Below are 25,299 nucleotides of genomic sequence, written 5' to 3'. Positions count from 1 at the left end.
TAGCAAGAGCAGCCTTGTTGGTTTTACGGTGGAGACCTTCTGGGGTTGCCAGTGCCCATGGTAATGGACCAAGAGGATGGTATAGTACATCAGCCATCTGCAGATTTCGTCCATGTGCCATCACAATGATACGACCAAACAATGCTCTGTCAGCTTTAAGAATCACGGATCTGCCACTCATTTTGACTTGTTTCTTCTTGCATAAATTACTGAAGGTTTTCAGTTTGTTCATTTTCATTGGATCATGAAAGCGTTCGATTGGTGGGTCTGTCTCGAGTCTCTCAGCTTTGAAGTTTGTGTAGCATTCAACTCCAATGTCTCTGGCATTCTTCAAATCTGAGCAGATATCTTCGGGGGCTTTTTTTTGCTGTCGAGATACTGATAAGTTCGCGGGCTTCTTCAAATGGATTTACCCAGCTCTTCACCAGATGTACGATTGTCGAAACAGCATCCTCATCTTTCCTCACACGCGTTTTGTGCAGGTCAGCATGTGGAACATTTGATCCGTGTTCTTGTACTATTTCCCTCATCTGACCAAGAAAGGCACTCCTGTGTTCTGCAGTAATGTAATAGCGCTTGACTGCTCCTGATTTCAGACTAAACCTTGTTGTGCCTCCTGGGGTCTGTGTATCCTTGTTCACAGTGACTTCAGTCGTTTGGTCAACAGGAATGCGTCCAAATGTATTGTGACTGGATAGTTGAACAGAGAACGAACCACCTAAGAAGGCCTGGTACACAGCTGGATGATTGGCTGCCAGATTGGTCATCTCAGCATAATACGCTGGTAGGTATCGTGCATAGTTAAATCTGTCGTAGGCAAAACACCAGGGGATCATGTTGTGGATAGCAGAGAGATGCAAGAGCCAATTTCCTTCTCGAGCAGCACGCAGCAGGGCAAGCAAGACGTTTTCAACAATGTCCACATGCTATCCTGTCTATGAGATGGTGCATATAAAAGATCCCTTGCTGGTAATCGAAAAGAGTAGCCCATGAAGTGGCGACAGCAGGTTTCTTCCCTCAATATCTGTATGGTCCGTAACCATATGTCGGACGCAATATAACTGTAAATAAAATGTGTTGAGTGCATCGTTAAATAAACACATTTCCTTCCTTGATTATGAACAGAGACAAGGAGATTTCTCAGAGGAAACAGCTGTCTGAAGCCGGCCTGCGGACGTGGCGGCGACTGACGATGCCTGAAGACACCTCTCCACAGTCAAGGAAGAAATCCATGGAACCCGTGGAGGAGAAGTCTTGTGAGATGTGCAAGAAGATCTGCTTTCTCTCCATGGTTCGTAACACACAGTTTACCATTAGTGTTACTGTTTGGGGTTAATTTGAAGTTAATGTTTGGACATGTAGATGTTTATAGTGGCCACCACTGCTAGTGCAGTTCCTCAGTGTGGTGCAGGGATGGAGCAGCATGCTTGTGGTTTTCCTGGAGAATGGCAAAGACGGCACACATTCACCAATATCTTGTAAACATTAACATTAGTTTCATAAGCATCTGTGATGTTTTCAAATCTATATTGTACGTGTGGGTTTTTTTGTATGTTGATGCAATATTAGGTTATGTCTACCGCAGCTCGGTACACTGTGTCTATTGTCCAACCATTACATTTGTTTTGGTCTTTTTGAAGTATGTTGTATTGATATATATCATTGAGTCTTTCATGATATTCAATGTGACTTTTTCACAGCTGTTTACACGGAATTATTGATAATTTTTAGCATTTACATTTTTTTGTTTTGTACGTTGATCGTCGTATGCCTTTCTGATAACTTTCGTCATGGTAACCGTTGTCTTGGTTTGCAGGTAATGAACGAAGCGGACCACACTGTGTACTGTCTGGACCATGGTCTACCTCACATACAGAAGAAAAGAAACCTAAAGAACTGTAAACTGTCGTACCGCTTCTCAGAGGTGAGATGAAATGTCTTTCTTTGCTTTTCATGGCTGTTACATTGGTCCAGTCGGTGTGTCATATGGTCATTCATGATTAATATAAATGTATTAATTTCCATCTCATGTTACAGTCATTGAAATAGCAGAATTTTTCACTAGTCCATCTGACAAATACATATACCTGTCTGCCAATATTATCACATGTCAAAATAAATGGCTTGTTTTATTAAAGTACAAGGATGATGTTTTTGATTGCTCAAAATCAAACTGCATTGCACATTTTTACTTGTCCACTGAACAAAAACCATGATACATGTTGCTTGTGTTAGCAGATTTTCACTTGTCAGGACAAACGGATATGTGCTTTTTTCGAATGCTGTGTAATTATTGGGTCATATTAAAGACAGCCTTAGTTAATATTAATTTAGCAGTGCACTTGTTAACTGGCAGCAGTTTATAACTTTATTCATTTAACCTGATGGTCCTTTCTGCAATTTTAAATGTCAAATTTAATGCGCAACTGGTTTAAACAATATTTATTTTACAAAAGAAATGGATTGGCAAACAGGCCATTGGCCTCTCCACATTAAATGCGCATCTAAACAGTGATTTAGATAACGATATATCAATTAAAGATTAATCACTCTAGATATGTCAGAACAGTTTGATATTAAACTAAATTAAAGAGAGTATATTAATTTCTCGAAAAGTGCCTTTATATTTGTTCATTTTCCTTTATTCCAGGAAGAAATGAAGACCGTTTTGGATGGAGTGCAGACCAGACAGGAGGGATGTACAACAGAATCTGCAGCAAAGAAAAGACTGAAAAAACAAGATGGCAGATCTTAAGACTAGATGGCGTTGCTCAAATGACGATTTTTATACTCATCAATTTTCTTCTGGTCCCTTGTGAAGAAACCAGAGATTACCATTACTTAGAATGTCTTCAATCTACCAAATGAAGAAACAGAAATGATGAGATGGTGAAACATAGATGCAGATGATGATGTTCTCAAAGTCTTATGTTGAGACCCATCCGGTTTTTCTGTACAGTATTTTGAATCCTCAATTGGGGGGGAAGCAAAAATACAAAGAAATAAAAGAAAACAGAAAACCCTATACACAAACAAACAGTAAGATAGAAAATTAATACTGCAGATGATTAATTCTGGAATAACATTTTATACTTTTGTATATTAATGTAATTATGGAGAACCTGATGTTTTTTTTAATGTTTTTTTTCGATTTGCTGATCACTGCCAAATATTATCGTAACATTAATTTCTGTGTGAAATTTGAGTCTATTGCTCACAAGGTGCTCTGCAGTGGCTCTGACCAACAAACCGAACCACGTTTTGTAACTGGGTTTGTGCAAAATGAGGCATATTCCTCATGCTGGCATCTCTCTAGTTTTACAGATTTGTACAAGTATTTTAATTATTGATTTACATTTGATATTGCTTCCCATACAGCGTATAATCAAATTTCCTAGTTGTATATTTTGTAGAATGTATATTTTTGAAATCAGATGTTCATCAGGCGATTAATCATTCTAAATAATGTAATTCACTGCTATGAAATGAAAATCTTATCTTACTGTCTACACTGCTTCGGAAGAACCGGGGGTCATACCGGGGGGTGGGGGTAATGACTTGTTGATGAGTAGCACCTCTCAAATAAAATCTTTAAAACGTTTCCTTTTTTAGTTTATTAAAAAGCCTTTTTTGTCCACCTAGTGAAGCATCTCTGTTACTATGCCCCGATTGTTTTTGTCCACCTAGTGAAGCACCTGTTACTATGCCCCGATTGTTTTTGTCCACCTAGGGAAGCATCTCTGTTACTATGCCCCGATTGTTTTTGTACTACCACCCCCTTTCTGTAGGTACCCCCCCCCCTCACTGTAGGTGGGTACAGCCCTGAGAATCCATTAGTAGATCTGTCATTTATGACCAGGTGACCTTCCATTGGTATCAGCCATTCCAAAAACACCGTGTGGCTTGTTTAGCTGATGTGGTGCCGTGATTAAGCCATCGGACATAAGGTTGGTAGGTACTGGGTTTGCAGCCCGGTACCGGCTCCCACCCAGAGCGAATTTTAACGACTCAGTGGGTAGGTGCCCTCTTCTCTATCACTTGACAACTAACCTACTATCCTGGACAGACAGCCCAGATAGCTGAGGTGTATGCCCAGGACAGCATGCTTGAACCTTGGATATATGCATGAAAATAAGTTGAAATAAAGCTGGTGTCAAGTTAATGCCAGCAGGGTTTTGATTGGATCTATCTGCTTTCGGTTAGATTAGAAATCACAGATATGTACATTTATTTGAATTTATCCTGCAACCACTGTTTCTATTGGCCAGTTATGACCAATTAAAGCAAACTCATAAATGCATACTAGCAGATTATGACTTTTGACATCACACATGTGATCACTGATGCCAGATTATTGCTCATTTGACCTCTAGGTCATCGTACAATGTAGCTGAAATAACAGCTTTTCAATTGAATGTTTATGGACTGCAGGATAAAGATAATAACTAGTTAATGACGTAGAATATGGGTTTTATCCTGTTCAGGCCGAATGGGAAATTTCGCTCAGCTTTATGTATTCATTATTTGGTAGAAATATGCTTTTCAGTGTTCAAGTTTCAAGTCGGATCCTGATTATTGACTATTGTAGTCCTTCCTGGCAGTGAACACCATTTTCTTACTATGGACTGGTATGCACTACAATCTTATCTGTTTCTGAAGAGATTGTTTTTTAATTTTGCACTCAAAAATAATGTTTTTGGTTTTTTTGTTATTTCCAAAACACTTCTACTTTTCTTCTTCAGTCAAATAAAAGTGAAATTATTTACAAATCAAATGTTCATAGAGACTGGGAAGGTCTATATAGGTTTTGGTTTTTTTTTTAACTCTGAATTTGCTGTGAAATGTTTTGCAAAAATCACCATAGACAATAGTTTTTCTGGCAGCACAAAAACAAAAAGAATTTTTGTGTACAGACATCTTAGCCTATATAACAATTTTGCCATGAAGACATCATAGTCCAATTTAGATGTAGTAGTCTTGTAATGTTTTTATAAAAACGTGTACAGTGGCCCAGGTCTAAATCGAATGAGGCTCTGCTCCAGTAGTGTTGATTTTCTTGTGCTCCTGGCAGTGACATATCAAATACATGTGTACATCAGTGTGAGGTTGTGTAGTATCTGTAATCATCAGTCGAGTGTTGTTTACACACCGGCCAAGTTCCTTAAAGACTCCATGTCAAGATTTGTGAATATACCAAACAGTAAAACTGTCATTCTGGTGAATAAACTGTGTCATTGGTTATTTTGTTTGTTTTTTCCCCCACCCATGCCTTTAAGAGACAATGGTAAAAGTAATTGGCTAATCTTCTATGGATATATATATCCATTCTGGTTTTTTGCTTCCTCTCAACCAGTGCCCAATAACTAGTATATCAAAGGTCATGGTATGTGTTGTCCTGTCTGTATGGATCCCTTGCTGCCAATGGAAAAATGTAGCAAATATCGACGGAGAAGTGATAGTACCAGTTATTATCCATATAGGCTCAAATATACAGGTTAATATTTTTTCAATCTATGCCCAGTATGCAGATTGCTTCTACAGCCACCGATTGGCTAGCATAAAAATAAATGTTTGGTTGGTTGATTGTCTTGGCTGGAATTGCCTATCATTCATATAATGTTTTCATTCATGAGTCGGATTACACATACGTTATATACCAAAAAATGCAAATTAATGAAAACCGGACGGGGGGGGGGGAAATATTTAGTGATTCGAAAGTTCTAGCCCTTGGCGTGCTGTGAAATATGTCTGCCAAATTTTATCTACAAAGATTTACTGAAAATGTTTGACTCTGTTGTTTCATAAACATGAAATGGTATATTTTCATAAGCAGTGGCATTAGTAGCAGAAAAATAATGGTTTTCTAATGCAACTATAGTTGTATTATTTTATACTGTAAATATTTGGCTGTAAAAAGAACATCACTTGCATCATGTAATGTGCATAAGATTATATGACATAATGGCTGATGGCTTTGTTGTAGACTGCAGAGGAATTTTTACATTAAAATCAGTTAAAATTGACAATGGGTAATAAAGAGAGGAATTTTTACATTAAAATCAGTTAAAATTGACAATGGGTAATAAAGAGAATAACCAACTCACTATGAAGAGTCACAAATTATCTGTCCTTCGCGAATGAATGTTGTAAAACCCTCGCTAAAGGCTCGTGTTTACAGCATTCATTCACTTGGGACTGATAATTTACAATTCCTCGTAGCTCGTTAGGTATTCTCCAATTTCTGATAGCAATAGATGGGTGTCTGCTTGACAAAGACAACAATTGTATCTAATCTGCAGCTGTACGACATCGTCTTCAAAATGTCGAACACCAACAAAACTGTTTCTTTGATTGGTTAGAATAGGTAAAGTAGTTTTGGAGAAGAAGTTGAAAATATGAAAAGTTTATGCACAACAGATAAAAACGGATGATCAGGATTAAATATACAATAATCCAAGATATCTTTAAATAAAACATTCCTTCCTATTCGACCAGTTGGTCCATTGCCCAAGCAATTTTATTTATTTATTCAAATTATATAGCTTTGGATCATTCCTATTACATGTATACCCCCACCCACGACCCCAAGTATATTAATTTTTTTAATAAAATGCAAATTAGTGAAGTATCCTCATTTTCGCAGAGTGTATGTAACCGGTTCTAGTTGTCCACGATAGATTTGGAACAGTTCCAATGAAAAAACAACCAACAATTGTCCACTGTACACTGTTATTAAATAGAAGAAAGCACAATATGCATCACATTCACATCCATCTTATAAAGTGTGTATACGCTTAGATTCTTACCAGTTTCTGTTGCTGGCACAACTGTTGATACAGTCGCCCAAGACATGGGTGGTGAACACTGGCCATGCCATTAAGAACAATTGTTTGTGTTTCCTATGAATGAAACGTAGTGAGTATCAGCACGGCAAAGACATCTGAAACATTACTGACTGTAAAAAAAAACACCAACTGGATACATGATATTGTCACTAGTTGTGTCTTGTGTTAAAGTTACGTTTATAATTTAGTAATTTGTGTTATTCTGTAAAGCTGACTTTTCCGCCCAGTTTTTCCTTCTCGATACCGTTTTCCTTGTCGGCTGCTTCCTCATCCCGCTCCTTGTTCCAACTCTCCAGGCCTTTCGGGAGGGTTGTGTCTTCCTCAAACGATCCTACAAATAAGCGTGTACAATCAAGTTACTTTTTAACTTCTCCCAAGACAAAGAGTAATGAAAGATTCCCATATATTCTATGTAATGTCAGACCTTTCCCCAGGATATCTATGACAATTAGCAATCAACTGTTGTCACACGAAAGGGTGCTGAGGGTGCCGAGGGCCCTGCACCTAATTAGGTATGAAGGACGTGTTTCACCTAATAGAAGTGTGAATACCTGTGTACTGTAAAGTTTTACAACTTGTTACATCAGTTGATTGTCACATATAGCCAAGTAAAGCGTAGAGGTAATTGATTTAAGGCCCTTACATGATGCCAAAGCACTTACTAACACACCTAAGGCGTAGTGGCCCCCACGCCATATGCCTCTGGGGAAACCCCTGAATGTAATGACTATTGGAATGACAAAAACAATAAAATTACTATGGCAAAAACAATAAAATTACTGACTGTAAAAACTCCTTTAATAATACCTATTCTAAACCCAACATATTTATATCAAGTCCATCTAAACTGTATGAAAAATTATTATAGGAACAATTTTCTGCAACAATCGATTATGGAAAATTATAATCGATCTGCATGTTATCAGAATCCAACTGATAAATTTTCAGTTTAAATCTATCAATGGAACATCACTAACAGACAAATGGGCTGAGTTAACATCAGGATCCGTCCTTACTAAAGTTGAGAGTCGAAACATCTGCAGTCTCCAATCGTTTAACTTCACGCTGTTTATCCAAGTTCTGTTATAGTTTAGAGTCTAAACTTTGATAAGCCTTGGCTGATTTCAGCCAGACCTGAAAAATTTTCACAAGACCGGTTCATGTTAACAGTGTTCTCGCTGCTCCATTTAAGCGGGGCGGCCCACCCAGCTGTTGCATTTTGCTGCCCTCCTTTCATGTTCTCCGCCCTCCTTTATTTTTCTGCGCCCCTCTATATTTTCCAGCACCCTACTATATTTTACAGCACCTATCTCCACATATAAAAAAATCAAAGGAAACAAGCCGCGTTGTGTACGAAAAAGCAATTGACAAAACATTTACGACAGTTACCATAACATAATTTAACAGTATTTTTAACAGCCTCTATTTTGTCCCATACTTGTATCCATTTGTATGTTTAATACACACAATAAAAGTTATATTTTATTTGAGCAATGAAAACATTTACAAATTTGGCAGTCTCCGTTTGAAAACCCCCCACTTATTTGGCGCCAAATCTGTTACGTGATCAGAACGGTCATTCTGTCTTTTGTTTCCACTAACTATCATCTCATATTTTGTCCTCAATTGCAGATATAATTGGTTGTAACTGATGATTTTTACTTTCTGTCATTCTGTTTATTTAGAAGTTTTTACAAATGTTCACCAGACTTTATGTTAAACCAAATGACCACACCGGTGACCAGTCAAATCATTCATGAACTGATTTCAGGCAGACAGTGTTTGAAATAGCACTTGTCCTGACAAGTGAAAATCTGCTCAGACAAACAAAATGTACATTGGTGGTTGTCCAGTGGACAAGTGAAAATGTTCAATGAAGTTTCATTTTGAGCAATTAAAATAATTGCCTTTGTACTATGATAAAACAAACTATTTATTTGGACAAGTGAAAATGTTGTCGGTTAAGTTGATTTCTAGATGTATTTGCCCGGTGGACTAGTGGAAATTCTGCCTATTTCTATGACTGGCAGACTATAACGAACCTGTGCCCTCGACGAACTCTTCGTAGGTGGACTTCTCGGCGAACGGTCTCTTGCCTAGCAGCATCACCATGTCATCCTTGTCCAACTTCTCCATCTCCAGCAATCTCTGCGCCACCTGTGAAGCAACACAGCAAACATACATAGACATTATTATACGAGCTTGCGTGTCGTACTGATTTTACGAAACGGGTGTCAGGATTTTTGTATTGCCAGGCTTTCAAGCAAGATTTTGTGAAAAATAAGGGCTTTTTTTAGGGCAAAATTCTTTAAAAATAAGGGCCATTTTTCGACTTTTTGGACAAAAATAAGGACTGAAATTCAATAATCAATATAAAAGAAAAACATTCTGTACTCACCTCCAGGGAGAACATAAATACAAAAGCTAATTACCAACTCAGAAGATCATGCCAATGGTCATCAACAGCGATATTCAGCATATCAATCCAACCAGATTAAAGTAATCTGATATGGTGCAAATCCATGCTGAATATGATACTGATAACCACCAAGATGTCTTCTGAGAAATACATTAATTCAACATATTCATTATCTGAAAGTATACTAAGGCTAGATTTAATTAATTCCAACACTTATTTTATGTTGCATTTATGAAAAAATTTACAAATTTGAAAATTTAGGATTTTCACCAAACAATTAGGGCTTTTTAGGATTTTGAAGCTTTAATAAGCAATATTAGGGCTGCTGTCAAAAAATAAGGAAAATTAGGAAAATAAGGGCCCGCTTGCAAGCCTGTATTGCCCGAGCGTGAGTGAGTGTAATACATGAATCCTGACACGAGTTTCGTAAAATCAGTACGACTCACACGCGAGTGTAATAATTTCTTTATTATCCATATTATTATTGTTGTTTTCTTTATGAATAACAAAACCCAACTCAAAATGTTTCAGCCACAACTTGAAGGAAATGACGAAATGACGTCATATTTCAAATGCAGTCTTGAGCTAGGACTGGAGAAGCAACGTCATGTTCTGATGTCGTTTCCCAAAATTATGTCATTACACTTGTTATTACATGTGTGCTTCGTATGATTATTATTAACTGTTATGTTGAATCATATTAATAATAATGGACTTTACCACTCACTTCTCGCCACATTTATTTTCTTACACACCCATTCAAGAGAACACCATGTGATATTTTTGGTATCACATAACAATATTCCACTAGTGAGAGATTAATTTAAACATATCTGATTGGCTGCATCACAGTGTAATAGAACTATATTCATGATGTTTACATATTAATTTTATTTTTTTAATGTTTTGTTTACAAGTTTTGTCTTTATATATTCAATATATTTCATTTCCATAGGTGCAACTATAAACCAACTTTCATTAACCCAGGATTTGAAGTTTGTAAGAAACTGATCTAAACATGAAATTTTAACATTAAGTTTTATGGTTACCACTGATGAAAATGTAATACCTATATCGTGCCTTTTTAACTGCATAAAAGCGAGACAAAACTGTGGCCTCTTAACACAGGTGGCTGCTTAACACAGGTGGCAGGTGGAGCAGGTTTGGCTACATTTCAGTCATTAAAAAGGCTCTGTTAGTTAGAAAACACCGTAACAAAGGCATGAAGCTCAGGTCGGTTTCTAATACTACCGTACACCATTCTATATGATCTACATGATCTAAAGTCTGCACCAAATTGTTAACAACTACGATAAATCGCTCTCCTACCTTTAATTATCATTAGATTTTCTGCACGTTTTGTCCAAACATAAATCGTGAAAAAACAACATTACATCGACATGAATTCCACATATTAAGACTGAAGCCATACCACCTATATCGACTTCGTTAAGATCTCCTGAGACAAAACACATGCAATTTTTCACCTTAAGCCATTTTGCTTTTTTGTGGAATACTCTTCAAGAGGGGTGAAAGCCTCCCAAGCATGTAATGTAATTAACTGGACAAGTGCTTTATACCTTAGCACACGTCATGACGTCTTGAAGAGTATTCCATAAACAAGCATAATGGCAGACGGCAGAAAAATGCATGTATTTTGCCCTACACAATCTCAGCGAAGTCGATATCGATGACATCATTAGTCTTGTATGTGGAATATGTGTCACTGTAATGGGTTTTTTTCACGATTTGTGTCTGGACAAAAAGTGGAGAAAATGTAATGATAATTAAAGGTAGGAGAGTAATTAAAGGTAGGAGAGTAATTTATCGTAGTTGCTAACAGTTTGGTTCGGACTATAAGTGATCGATATTCTGGGTGTCTCACCTTCTCCACGTCTTCCTTGTGTTTGGTCAACAGCTGCATTGTCTTTTCGAAGGCGACCTTCACAATCTTGCGAACCTCCTCGTCGATCATCATGGCTGTGGTTTCGCTGTACGGCTTGTCAAACACCATCTCGCCAGGCCTCGGCATCTCGAACGACAGCTGGCCTACACGCTCATTCATACCATAGTGTACAACCTGCAGTGTATAGAGCTTAGTCCAGAATATGTTTGAATGAATGAGCAAATGGGTGAATGAATGAATGAATGAATGAATGAAAGAATGACCATCCAACATGAAAAATGTATTTGTATTAGCTGTCGAGCAATGGTAATGTTTAAAAGAATTCTTTTGCCATCTTATGATCCATTCCTTGATGTGGTGAGGTATCTTGCATGTCTCAATGACTCGGAGAGTTATGCCAGCTGGAGTATCAGCTCCTGGTGGGGTCACCCAAGCTGGACTGGTCAAAGGGTAGAGACTAGACTAATATGGACTGGACAGACAGAGGACGTGAGTTAAGAAAGACAACTGTCTAGGAGAGGCAAACTCCAAAATCAAAACTGGGCTGGAGAGGCTCAGAATCCTTGTAAGAGAACTCTCCTAGGAGAAGGAAAACTCCAAACTCAAACCAAGTCCACTGAAGTCAGAGTACAGAAGCTATGCATCAGCATTAGCGTGGAAACCGAAAGGAAATGTCTGTACATGCACCAAGCTCTATGATCATCATCACTCTCTTTTGCCAAATTTGTTTTTAAAGTCTTAAAATTTAATTTAAAATATTTAAATTAAAAATTTCCCAATGATCTAACACTTTGTTAAAGCTGTCGCAGAGGATCGTTGTACCAAGATACAGCACAATCCAATGAAAACTCTTGTGGAAGACATCAAAGAAACAGCTGGACGAAAATGGTCTTAGAACAAATCCACTGATGAATGTAATTGAGGGTTAAAAGGAAAAAAACATATGCAAAAACAAATTAACAACTCACACTGTACATTTTAATTTAGAAACTTTTAATAACATTTTTGATGTTAAAATAAAAAAATTAAATGTAATATATATATACATATATTTTTAATTCAACTTATTTTCGTGCTTATATCCAAATAAGGTTCAAGCACACTGTCCTGGGCACACACTTCAACTACCTGAGCTGTCTGTCCAGGACAGTGGGTTAGTTGTTAGTTTTTAGTGAGAGAAAAGAGGGTGTAGTGGTCTTACATCTACCATTTGAGTCATTAAAACTCGCTCTGGGTTGGAGCCGGTACCTACCAGCCTATGACCTAACCACGACACAGGTAAAATGTAATAAATCCAATTAAATGTAACAAGTAAATTTTGTAATTTAATGTACAAAGATGTCTTATTACAAAAACGTAATTTTTTAGTGAACTCTATTTATAGCACTTATATTTACTCACTTGTGCATAGGCACTTTGTGTGACCTTTGCAAGGTCATCTTGTGCTCCTGTGGTGATGCGATTGAAGAAGATATGTTCTGAGACGCGACCTCCCAGCATCATGCACATTCGGTCTTGTAGCTGAATATTAAAGAAAGAAATTACATTACAATGTTTACAAACATGTTTATTTGTATTGCCAACCATTTCACAGCATGTTCCACACATTACAATGCAAACATATTATTGATGGTAATCAGTTGAACGATAGTTATAATTGATTTGCACAAACCTGTCAACTTTCAATTACACAATCGATTAGAATTACAGTGAAACCTCTCAAGACCGGACCCTCTCTAAACCAGAATTTCCTCAAAACAGGTCGTTTTACAGAGTTCCTTTTTATAAATTAGTATAGAACTTAATCTCTCTAAACCGGATGCCTCTTATTACGGGACGTTTTGAATATAAAAAGGATTTGAATTATAAGAACAACGCAACTATTGTCATGTTCACCTGGATAGACCCCTACAGATCAACATTACCTTTAATAACTATTTAACATATTTTTCCATGTATATATAAAAACAAACATCAACCCCAGCATATTTAAATTGACGTAATCATATAAACTATAGAAACAATTACAGTTAACATTTTGCACGACAATCGATTACTAATTTTTATACTCGATCATCACATTAGTAGATTATCTGAACATCACGAGGGAATATTTAGTTTTAAAATTTTTGATTAGCAGCAGTTGTTATCGATTGAAAATTGATTAGCAGCTACTATTTAATGTTTAGAATTGTGTAGAGATCTCTAAAACTTACAAATTGTGACTCGATATTGAACAAAATGTTCCTTGATCACAAGATTGAGCTAGTGAATATGAGAGTATTCTAAGAGTAAAGTTTGTTTTGTTTAACGACACCACTAGAGCACATTGATTTATTAATCATCGACTATTGGATGTATAGAATATTCTAAGAGTAGGTTACCTGTTGAGTGGAGTACAGATACTGTTATCTGATCACGAGACTGAGCTAGTCAATGTGAGAGTTTTCTAAGAGTAGGTCACCTGTTGAGTGGAGTACAGATACTGTTATCTGATCACGAGATTGAGCTAGTCAATGTGAGAGTATTCTAAGAGTAGGTCACCTGTTGAGTGGAGTACAGATACTGTTATCTGATCACGAGACTGAGCTAGTCAATGTGAGAGTTTTCTAAGAGTAGGTCACCTGTTGAGTGGAGTACAGATACTGTTATCTGATCACGAGATTGAGCTAGTCAATGTGAGAGTATTCTAAGAGTAGGTCACCTGTTGAGTGGAGTACAGATACTGTTATCTGATCACGAGATTGAGCTAGTCAATGTGAGAGTATTCTAAGAGTAGGTCACCTGTTGAGTGGAGTACAGATACTGTTATCTGATCACGAGATTGAGCTAGTCAATGTGAGAGTATTCTAAGAGTAGGTCACCTGTTGAGTGGAGTACAGATACTGCTATCTGATCACGAGATTGAGCTAGTGAATGTGAGTATTCTAAGAGTAGGTCACCTGTTGAGTGGAGTACAGATACTGCTATCTGATCACGAGATTGAGCTAGTCAATGTGAGAGTATTCTAAGAGTAGGTCACCTGTTGAGTGGAGTACAGATACTGCTATCTGATCACGAGATTGAGCTAGTGAATGCGAGTATTCTAAGAGTAGGTCACCTGTTGAGTGGAGTACAGATACTGCTATCTGATCAGGAGATTGAGCTAGTGAATGTGAGTATTCTAAGAGTAGGTCACCTGTTGAGTAATGTGAGAGTATTCTAAGAGTAGGTCACCTGTTGAGTGGAGTACAGATACTGTTATCTGATCACGAGATTGAGCTAGTGAATGTGAGAGTATTCTAAGAGTAGGTCACCTGTTGAGTGGAGTACAGATACTGTTATCTGATCACGAGATTGAGCTAGTGAATGTGAGAGTATTCTAAGAGTAGGTCACCTGTTGAGTGGAGTACAGATACTGTTATCTGATCATGAGATTGAGCTAGTGAATGTGAGTATTCTAAGAGTAGGTCACCTGTTCAGTGGAGTATAGATACTGTTCCTTGGGGAGATACTGTGCGTAGCCGAGTCCCTTTCCTCTGGGGATGATGGACACTTTGAGGAGTGGGTCTGCGTGTTCGAGGAACCACCCGGTGACTGCGTGGCCTGCCTCGTGGTACGCCACAGTTTTCTTCTCCTCTGGCTGCAGTACTTGAGTTTTCTTCTCCATACCTCAATAAAGTAAACATATATATCATTCAACTACCACATCAATTGTTACGAGTAATTATTACCAATATGATTTAAAAATATCTTGATACATATCAAAGTGATACGTCCCACTATATGACAACTGAAAATCAGCTCAAACAGGACATAAACATGATATGAAATAGAAAATCATTTAATATCCTATAAATATGCGTTAGAAAAGGTCCAGGGCCTCACCAAGAGCTATCATGACATTTAAATTGAATATGCATTACAATCTTCAAATACTTTCATAATTACCAACTATTTTCAGTCTTTGGATACACAACTGACATTTTAAAATAATAAATGAAATAAAATTCTATTAAAGGAACTATCCTGTGTTTGCGGCTACTGTCTATGTTTCACGGCTCACATTTTGGTGCAGCCACTTTTCAGATGTAGTACTGCAACTCCTTGGAAATGATTAAAATGTGGATAATTTAAGGAATATTTAATTATCCAAAGATTAAATGTTGTAGTCATTTTGTATATATAAAAAAAGAAGCTATTGGCTAATTCGTCAATGCACAGGGTGAGTCCTGCATGTTTCCATTTACTGAGCATTATCAATCACTCAAATTATACTGTACATAAAATGCACTTTGATTAGAGTACAAGTGTTTCTTTATTCAAGGTGTTTCTGATCACCTCAATGTTTCTAGAAGCCAAGACTAGATTCTACCTCCAAACAATTTTGTTTGTATAATAAAATAACAGAAAAATAAAACCTTTAGCTACTACCAACATTACGACAAAGAGAAACACATTGGATATACAGACACTGATACTCTGAACAAGCAAATGTACTGTACATGTAACTTTAGTTGTTGAAAAGGCTGTTAGTCAGAAACATCTTACAACTGCAACAAATTCAGGATTGTCCCTTTAAATTTAGTTGCTTGGAAAACTTGAGTTTTATGTATGCATGTGACAAATTTAATAAGAATCAAAGTCTCGAGTGACATATTCTGATTGACTGATTATGAATGGGAGATACACCACTCTTCTACCTACCGGCGACCACTCTCTCGATGGCCTGCTCGAAATGCTTGTGCTCGATTGTTTTGTTCAGATCACGGGCAGCTATCAATGCAGCTTCATTACATACGTTGGCAATGTCAGCACCTGAAGTTGACAATTATTTATTTCTATTTTATTTTTACATTCCGTTCATTATCACATCACCTTCTTAAAAGTTATGTAAACAAAGATGGAACAAGAACACTGGATTTATCACACATGTAACCTAGTTCAATTAGATTTATAATTTTTGCAACATATAATAATGACCATATTTAATCTACGCAAAAGATTCCTACATTCAAAACTCTCCAAGTGAAGAATTTTTTTCGTTTTCTTTTCATAAATACATAACTTTGTCCTCTGATCTAAGGGCTTCCCCTCCAACTGCAATGGACTGGTCCGAACATCACACAGCTAATCAAAGAACTACAATAATCCGTAACTGTATCAACAACACATGCTGATGGTAAATGACCATAACCAGTCTCGGACTTTAGGTTAAATGGTAGGTTCTGGGTTCACCTCTAGGTACCGGCTCCTACCCAGACTGAGTTAAAGAACTCAATGTGTAGCTGTAAGGGCACTACACCAACTTTTCTCTCACTAACCACTAACAACTAATCATTAATCTACTGTCGTGGACAGACTGTTCAGATAACTGAGGTGTGTGCCCAGGACAGCGTGCTTGAACCGTAATTGGATAAAAACATGAAAATAACAGTTACTATAAATGAAATGAACTGACCAACGGTTAAGTCCTAGTACTAGCACTGTCAATCTTTACATTTATTATATGAGAAAACCAAGACAATGATCTAGGCACCTACCAGAGAAGCCAGGCGTCAGAGCGGCCATCTTCTTGGCAAGTTCTGCCTTGTTCACCTCCGTCTTTAATGGCTTCAAGTGAACCTTGAAGATTGATGCTCTGCAGAAACGGAAAAAAACATGGCAGAAGTTTATTAGAGGTAGCAGTATATAAAAAATGCATCTAACCAGGTCAATAATTAGATGGAGCTCATATAAAAGATCCCTTGCTACTTTATCAGCAGGAGTAGCCTATGTGACAACAGCAGATTTTGTTTCTTACTTTCTCTAAACTGTAAAGCATGTTAAAAACCTGCATTTATCACATCATCTGGTCTATGTAATAATATAAAAATATGCAAATGCAGTCCATTGTTGACCACCTGTCCTTTATATTCACCCTGGTTGGGGACAGATCTTACTGTAACAGGGTTTCTGTGAATTAACCCCACCCCCAACCATAAAAAAACCCCACCTAAATGTCCATCACCGAAAAGAAAATTTCCTCTTAAGAGTTACCTGCCCTTGATGTCAGGAGACGCCACGAAGATCTGTCTGTCAAAGCGACCGGGTCTGAGCAGTGCATTATCAAGGATGTCAACCCGGTTGGTGGCTGCCAGCACCACAACACCACTCTGGGTGTTAAATCCTGAAGTGATTAGTCATTAGTTAATGAATGTTTAACAACACACCAGGGACCATATTTTCAAAGCTATCTTAGTGCAACGATATCACAAAATCATCGTAAGCTATGGCGTGTGCTGTAATGTCGTCATAGCCTACAATAGTTTGACGATTTCGAAGCGCTAAGATAGCTTCGAAAATCCATAGCCTGGAAATAGGAAAATTTACTATTGGGTGTCAGATAAAAGGTATCATATGAATATGGAAGTTGATACAGTTTGCAATAAGAACACAGTGCACAGTGAATTTAATTCAAACAATTAAACCCTACTAAATACTGTAGCTATGCTGTTTACACTGGTATTCAATGATTATATGTTAATAACTATTAATAGTGATTATAAAGTGCTTTGGACATGGGGGGGGGGGTACAAATTTCCAGAACACACAGAAGTAGTGATAGTAGATTTTTAACCATGGCTAGTGGATTTTGAAAATCACTGCTTTTTTGAAAATTCTACAAGCCCTGGAGGACATCACTACTCACATCCATCTCGATTACTCACCGTGCATCTCGATTACTCACCATCCATCTCGATTACTCACCATCCATCTCGACGAGAAGCTGGTTGAGTGTGTTCTCCTGTTCACTCTGTCCTCCAAAACTCCGACCTCCGCGCTTTCGCCCCACCGCGTCAATCTCATCAATAAACAGGATGCACGGAGCATTCTTCCTCGCCATGGAAAACATGTCTCTCACCTAGATTCAAACACATCAAGTCAGCATGGCCTCGTAATTATTCCAAATAAATAAACCAATACAAATATTAAGTGAGTAAATAGATAATTATTACATAATTAGATAAAATAAATAAAATGATAAATAAATAAATAATAAAGTAATAAATAAAGTGATTGATAAATAACAAGGCTTTAGATCTCACTAATTTGGGCACAGCAGGGACTTTTTTGTCTTTTTTGAGCGCAGAAAGGTCATTTTAGTTCAGTATTGTCATTAACAGCTGCTGGAGCATTGTCAATATTCAGAAATGCATTTCAATTTATATTACTGTAATTAAATGTAACATTTCAGTGGTTTTAAGGTGAAATATTTTGAGGTCAGCAGGTTTGTATAGAACTTGGGCGTGATTATTTTGGGCACATGTATTTTGAGCATGTTTATTGTCAGACTTTGATGGAATCTAAAGACCTGAATAAATAAATAAGTTAGTAAATAGACAGACAGACAGACAGACAGACAGACAGACAGATAGATATACAAGTAAATAAACAAATAAAGCAGATAAATAAATTTTGGGAGATTTCAATTAATCAACACATAAGTTTCAGGTGAGCAGAAAATGGAAAAGAATCAAAGTTAGTAAAGAGAAGTTTCAAGATTTTAGTCCAAAAATGGTGAATACATCCTCATACTGAGTTTGGAAATCCACACAACACTCATCACTCAGCATGAATTATCAGTAATATCCAGCCTTTCGTAACCAAAGTCCTGAGAGAGCCTCTCTCCATATACCTTACCCTAGATGGGCCGACGCCGACAAACATCTCGAGAAACTCTGATCCTGACACTGTGATGAAAGGAACGTTGGCCTCTCCGGCTGTGGCCTTGGCCAGCATGGTCTTGCCAGTCCCCGGGGGACCAGTGAGGATGGCTCCCTTAGGGATCTTTGCCCCAAGGTCAATGTACTGCTGAGGGTTCTTCAGGAAGTTGACAAACTCCATGATTTCAATCTTCGCTTCCTCACATCCAGCCACATCTCTGAAAACAGTGGACCGAGTACAATATAGAGATCTCAATACAATTATAGTGATCTCAATACAATATGGTAATTCCAGTACAATATAGTGATCTCAATACAATAAAGTGATCTCGTTACAATAAAGTGATCTCGGTAAAATAGAGTGATCTCAGTCAAATATAGTGATCTCATTACAATATAGTAATCCCAATACAATATAATGATCTCAATATAATATAATGATCTCAATACAATATACTGATCTCAGTAATATAATGATCTCAATACAATATACTGATCTCAGTACTATAATGATCTCAATACAATATAGTTATCTCAATATTATCTATGATCTCAATACAATATAGTGATCACAGTACAATATAGTTATCTCATTACAATATAGTTATATTAAAAATAAATTAAAGTGTTTTCAGTAAAATATAGTGATCTCAGTAAAATATAGTGATCTCAACTATTGAGTAATTTAACTTACCTGAATTTAACACCAATATCTTCTTTGATAATCTTGGCCGTTGTTTGACCAAAGCCGAATATTCCACCAGCACCTCCTCTGGTTCCTGGGCGACCGCCCTACAGGAAAAGAAAGAAAGAAGTGTCAACGCATAGGTTAGTCAGTAGCTATTACGTGTCAAACATATGATGATTGAACACTTGGTCTATTTCTGAAGACTAGCAAGGTATCCGCCCTACATGACAGCACAAACCATGTTTTTTTAATATACTAGTTGTGCACCACTGACAGCAATAACCAAATGAGTATACTGTTCATCAAATAAGTTCTTTCAACATTGAGACAAGCTAATCAGGCTTCTTCTCTAGAGGAATAAAAAAATACTTTCTATTTTCATAAATACTTAACCTGACCTCTCCCATAGAGTGCACCCCCCCCCCCCCAACTCTATTAACTTATCCTAATGGGGTGGGACGTAGCTCAGTGGTACATTGCTCGCTTGATGTGCGGTCGGTCTGGGATTGATCCCCATCGGTCCCCATTGGGCTTTTTCTCGTTCCAGCCAGTGCACCACAACTGGTATAAGAAAGGCTGCGGTATGTGCTATCCTGTCTGTGGGATGGTGCATATAAAAGATCCCTTGCTGCTAATCGAAAAGAGTAGCCCATGAAGTGGTGACAGCGGGTTTCTTCTCGCAATATATGTGTGGTCCTTATCCATATGTCCGACGCATAATATAACCGAAAATAAAATGTGTTGAGTGCGTCGTTAAATAAAACATTTCCTTATCCTAATATACCAACAGCTAAAGAAAAGGCAAGCATTTTCTATTATCAGGGGTAACAGCTTATGGCCATTGAACTTAACACTTCCTTGTTTCACTTGAAGCAAGATCGTGTTAACACATGAAAAAGAAGTCGTAAATAATATACTCCTTGACAAACAAGTGACTCATGATACTGTCAAAATATCCTTTTCACATGTCACACAAAATCATGACAGCGTAAGTCAAATAAAAAAAGAAGAAAAAAGAAGAAGAAGAAATAACCAGAAACTCAGATATTTTAGAAACTTGGAATTTTGAACTCCACTTGGAACTGTCAACTAAAATCATGATAGCGTAAGACATAAACCTACCTGTAGCATGCTTGATGATCGCCGAATCAGCCAGAACAACAGAGCCAGAGGCAGAATGAAGTTAAGAGACGACAACACCAAAGATCCACTGAAAGTTTTAAACACACAGTATTACATTTAAGTCGATTTCAACTGGTGGAGGCAGAATTTGGCACTGGGCGGAGAGGCCATTCATATATAATGACATAGGACAGGCGCTGACCCTAATGGTGATACGGCCCTGACCATTCCAAGTTTTTTGTTTTTGTTTAACGACACCACTAGAGCACATTCATTTATTAATCATCGGCTACCGGATGTCAATCATTTGATAATTCTGACACAATGTCTTCATAGGAAACCCACTACATTTATTCATTAGCAGCACATACCATGGCCTTTGATATACCAGTGGTGGGGCACTGGTTGGAATGGGAAACTGACTCATCTAATGAACCGAGAAGGATGTGGAGTATATTACTATCCTCTCCCAGAATACCCCAGTGAATATATAAAATATTGGTAAAAAATAAAATAACACATTTAAGTTAAAAAATTATTTGAAATAACCCACCATATCTGCATTAAATACATCTAGTTCCACTGACACAATTGAGAACATTAAAAGTGATACCAAAAATGTTGTACAAGTAGATACATAATGAAATGTGAATCAGAGTAGCAGGTTTGAATTTGCCAATATAAAAATGGGACTGAATTTACGAAGCCTGTTTTTCTTAAATGCAGGTGTTTAAGCATTGTAAATGTATGTAGTTACAGGTGTGTAAGACATAAACGGATGTTTAAGCATTGTAAATGTATGGCGTTACAGGTGTGTAAGACATAAACAGGCTTTGCAAATTCAGCCCTTGGTGTTTTTATTATAGCCATGTTCAGTATATTTTTTATATTATTAGCAAATCTTTCCCTCTACTTATCAGCTGAACACTCACATCTCTGTTTCTGTTTTGTACACGACGTTCACGAAGTTAGATGGCTCCATGTTCATCTCGAGTTGTGCATTTTCCAGGTTCCGCTCAAATGCTTCGACACTGCCAATGTTGAACCAAATAGTATTCTGAAAATATATTATCAAATCTAAGGAGTCAGTGCATTTTGTTATACCGTATATCGCTGTGTATTAGCCGACTCCATGCATTAGCCGACCCCCTAGTTTCACCCTCCAAATCGGCTTTAAAATTATAGACCTTGTATATAAGCCGACCCCCCTATATAAAACTAACCAAGTCAGATGTCTGTGTGGTCTACAAAATGACAAAGTACATCTGCTTTCAAACGTCATTTGTCACAGCAAACTTATCCGGAAGCAGTAGCCGATTTCTGTTTATAGAAACGGTGTCCGGTTAATTTATTTCTCGTAAAATATAAGTACCAAGATAGCGAAATATACCTAAACATTCTTGATTGCAGCCACACGTTAAAAACACAGTGACTGTTTGCATTGTTGATTGTGCTAATCGGTCTTTTCATTACTACATGTAGTCGGCTATACCCTACCATACCCAACCAACCCATGTCGATTAATCCCAAGCCGACAAACAAAAACAAATGAAGCTGGAACAATTAACGTGTTCACGGTTTAGTAAGCAGTTTTGTAATGACACGTGACCTGCGAAGTTTTCCGAAATTGTTTTGATCGGTCACCATTTATTGTTGTTTAAACAGATAAATATTACTAAATAACTTTTAAACACCAACATTTATTAAAGATGAACATATATATACAATTTTAATATCTTTTATTTGTAATAGCTTGTGTTAAAATGCAATATTGAACCTTTATGAAAGCGGAAATGCAGAGCACAATAATGACAATAGATCGAGTCAAGCCGTGACGTCACTATTCTAACTTTACATTTCCAATAAAATGTTGACTCCTTAGATAAGCCGACCCCAGCCTTTGACTTGATAAATTTTGTATCAAAAAGTCGGCTAATACACAGCGATATACGGTACATACACTGAACTTTAAAAAAAAAAAAATTCTATTCTGAGGTCTCAAAAAATAATTTTTCTTTGATTGAACAGATAATAAAAATCATCTGATAAAACTTTGTTTTCAGCAATTTCTTGTTTCAACGAACCAGTGCACCACAACTAGTGTATCAAAGGCCATGGTATGTGCTATCCTGTAGACCTTTAAGTTATAACTTTCTCAACAGCAATGTGGAAGACTCAAGACAAATATGGATTAAAAAATAAGATTTATTACGTTAATACTGTCAAAATTGCAATGGATCAGTAAAAGCTGCTTGTGGAGTTGATTATCAGGAAACATATTGTACACTTCGAGAGACATTTAATACGTGCTCCCAGTGTTTCTGCCAGAAAGAAATTTTTGGGTATGGCACTATGGAATTGAATGCAACCACAGTCAACAGGAGATATTGGGGGCCACCCCCAGAATGAAAATGGATTACGTTTAGGGTTAGGGTTAAAGAGACATCTCTGAGTTTACTGCATTGTATTATGTTTCCGACTAATAAAATATTTTTACGATTAAGCTTACATATTAAATATATTTTCTTGTTTAGAATATCAATGTGTGTATATTCAATGTGTTTTTGGTCGTGTTAATATTTGTAAGAAGCCCAAGCTGGATTTTGTCTTAAAATAATTTTGTATGTATGAAAAAAAAAAAATTGGAAATAAAATGAAATTTAATCTAGTACGATCAGAAACACATTTAATATATATAGCCACTAATATTTTATCCACAAAAATGTATTTGGTATGTAATTACAATTGTTAAAAAGTCTCAGTTAGTCGATAACATCTTTAAAATTGCAGCAAACTCAGGAATGTCCCTTTAAGAAAATCACAACAGTAATGATAAGAGTAATTAATTTTGTTAAAAGGTTAACTTAAAAAAATTAAATCTGCAAACCTTTTGGGTATGACGCGATACCCTTTTTACCCTCTAGCAGAAATCCTGGCTCCCTGAAAGGATTTAGTCAGGTGTTCTGTGGGTCTAAACATGGGCCCCTTCCAAAACAAAACTGACACTGAAAATTCCCAATTTTCATACTAAAAAATCCCAGTATATGCATTTAATTATGTCTGTTCTAATAAATTAATTTAACTGTGGTGTACTGCATCATTTAGTAACCTGTAAATATATCCAAGTATGATTTACTGCCTCTAATTTCCACAATCTAATCAGACATGGCATCCTGCCAAAATATCCTGGATTAATCCCAGGTTATCTGACAATTCCTGCCCCGAGTCAGACCACCGATCATATTGGAGGCCGGACTCGGGGTAGGCGTGTTCGAAACCATAGAGGTATAGGAGCACATTAAAACTGTATACAAGTCTAAGTCTCTGTCAATATCAAGCCTTGCAAGGTTTGCATTTGAACACTAATACACATTAGCCGCACCAGTTAAGCCAAGGATCAGATGATTTCAAAATATAGCACACAAACATTCCACTGGCAAACTTACCGACCCATCGATCTGCGTACCAGGAACAAGCTTGATCCGCACCCATTTCTTGTTGACGACTTCAAGTTTTTCTACCTATAAATAACATGACACAATGACTGCAATATTTACATTAAAGAGATAATGAGGAGATAAAAATCCAACGCTTGAGAGGAAAAGTAAAATTCAAATGAAGCTAGTCCCCTGAGTATGTGAATATATTCCATTTTTATCTTATGTTCACTACATTTAATGACTTTTAAGATAAGCAGATTCATAATGCGTTATAATTATAGGATAATTTAATTGGTTTTTTTTGTGAGGGCCAAGGTTTATATAGATTAAAGAGATAATGAAAGGATAGATTGACAGTGATTGATTCTTTTTCTTGCCCCTTTAATTACAGTAACAGAACATTCATTTTGTAAGCTACAGTTTGTTTATTCTAGAACAATTCATAAATATTTCACTTACAAGCTCATTTAATCATACGTGGAAAAATACAGTTCACATTATGCAACAACATAAAAATGTAACTAACAACTTAATAATAAACATATAAAGTTGAAAATATTAATTTGTTTAAATATTTTTAAAACAATGACTGCGTGAAATGACAACATGGGGAATAAATAATTGAACAAACTTCTGAAAAACATGAATAATGATCTAACCCTGGAGTCCGACAGATTTATCTAGCACTATATAAAAGCTGGCTAATTCAGTCGGTCCACCATCCTACAAAAACATGAATAATGATCTAACCCTAGAGTCCGACAGATTTATCTAGCACTATATAAAAGCTGGCTAATTCAGTCGGTCCACCATCCTACAAAAACATGAATAATGATCTAACCCTAGAGTCCGACAGATTTATCTAGCACTATATAAAAGCTGGCTAATTCAGTCGGTCCACCATCCTACAAAAACATAGGTTTTTTTGTAAATAATTTCAATTTGGTTTGACGTAAGAAGGAAAATAAAAGTGTTTTGGAAATAACATTTTTTTTTACTATTTTTGTGTGAAATTTAAAAAACAACTGGCTCAGGAATAAATAACTTGTAGTAAATTCCATTGTATGAAAAAAAGAGTTCCATGTGGGAAGGACTATCGATCTAGCCATCTGCCGAGTGATACCTTTATTACTAAACCCATACTTACTATAGCTTTAGACAAGTAATTTGAGACAAACTCCTTCCATGTGATTT

The 25,299-nt window shown here is 36.8% G+C and overlaps 2 protein-coding genes across 2 annotated transcripts in view; one reads left to right on the top strand and one right to left on the bottom strand.

Moving 5' to 3' along the window:
• LOC121388716 (protein Jumonji-like) overlaps window positions 1-5,239 on the top strand; it is a 40,065-nt gene extending 34,826 nt beyond the window's left edge. The window contains exons 20-22 of the mRNA XM_041520183.1: window positions 1,126-1,291; window positions 1,817-1,924; window positions 2,651-5,239. Of these exons, the coding sequence (XP_041376117.1) occupies window positions 1,126-1,291; window positions 1,817-1,924; window positions 2,651-2,755 (379 nt within the window). The 3' untranslated portion in view covers window positions 2,756-5,239. The remainder of the gene's footprint in view (window positions 1-1,125; window positions 1,292-1,816; window positions 1,925-2,650) is intronic.
• A 1,241-nt stretch (window positions 5,240-6,480) lies between these two features.
• LOC121388413 (AFG3-like protein 2) lies at window positions 6,481-25,294 on the bottom strand (the record flags this gene model as incomplete). The annotated part of the gene is made up of 15 exons (XM_041519722.1): window positions 6,481-7,176; window positions 8,888-9,002; window positions 11,150-11,344; window positions 12,572-12,691; window positions 14,625-14,821; window positions 15,857-15,967; window positions 16,693-16,790; window positions 17,189-17,318; window positions 17,900-18,053; window positions 18,833-19,073; window positions 19,550-19,647; window positions 20,666-20,753; window positions 21,598-21,722; window positions 24,112-24,186; window positions 25,253-25,294. Coding segments are annotated over 15 exons (1,923 nt in total), but the record flags the coding sequence as incomplete, so codon positions are not given.
• Between the last annotated feature and the right edge of the window lie 5 nt (window positions 25,295-25,299).

This window comes from Gigantopelta aegis, chromosome 14, assembly GCF_016097555.1.
Source record: "Gigantopelta aegis isolate Gae_Host chromosome 14, Gae_host_genome, whole genome shotgun sequence".
NCBI classification, from domain to species: Eukaryota; Metazoa; Mollusca; class Gastropoda; order Neomphalida; family Peltospiridae; genus Gigantopelta; species Gigantopelta aegis.
Note: the sequence above shows the minus strand (reverse complement) of the source record. Positions and strands in the feature narration are given on the sequence as shown.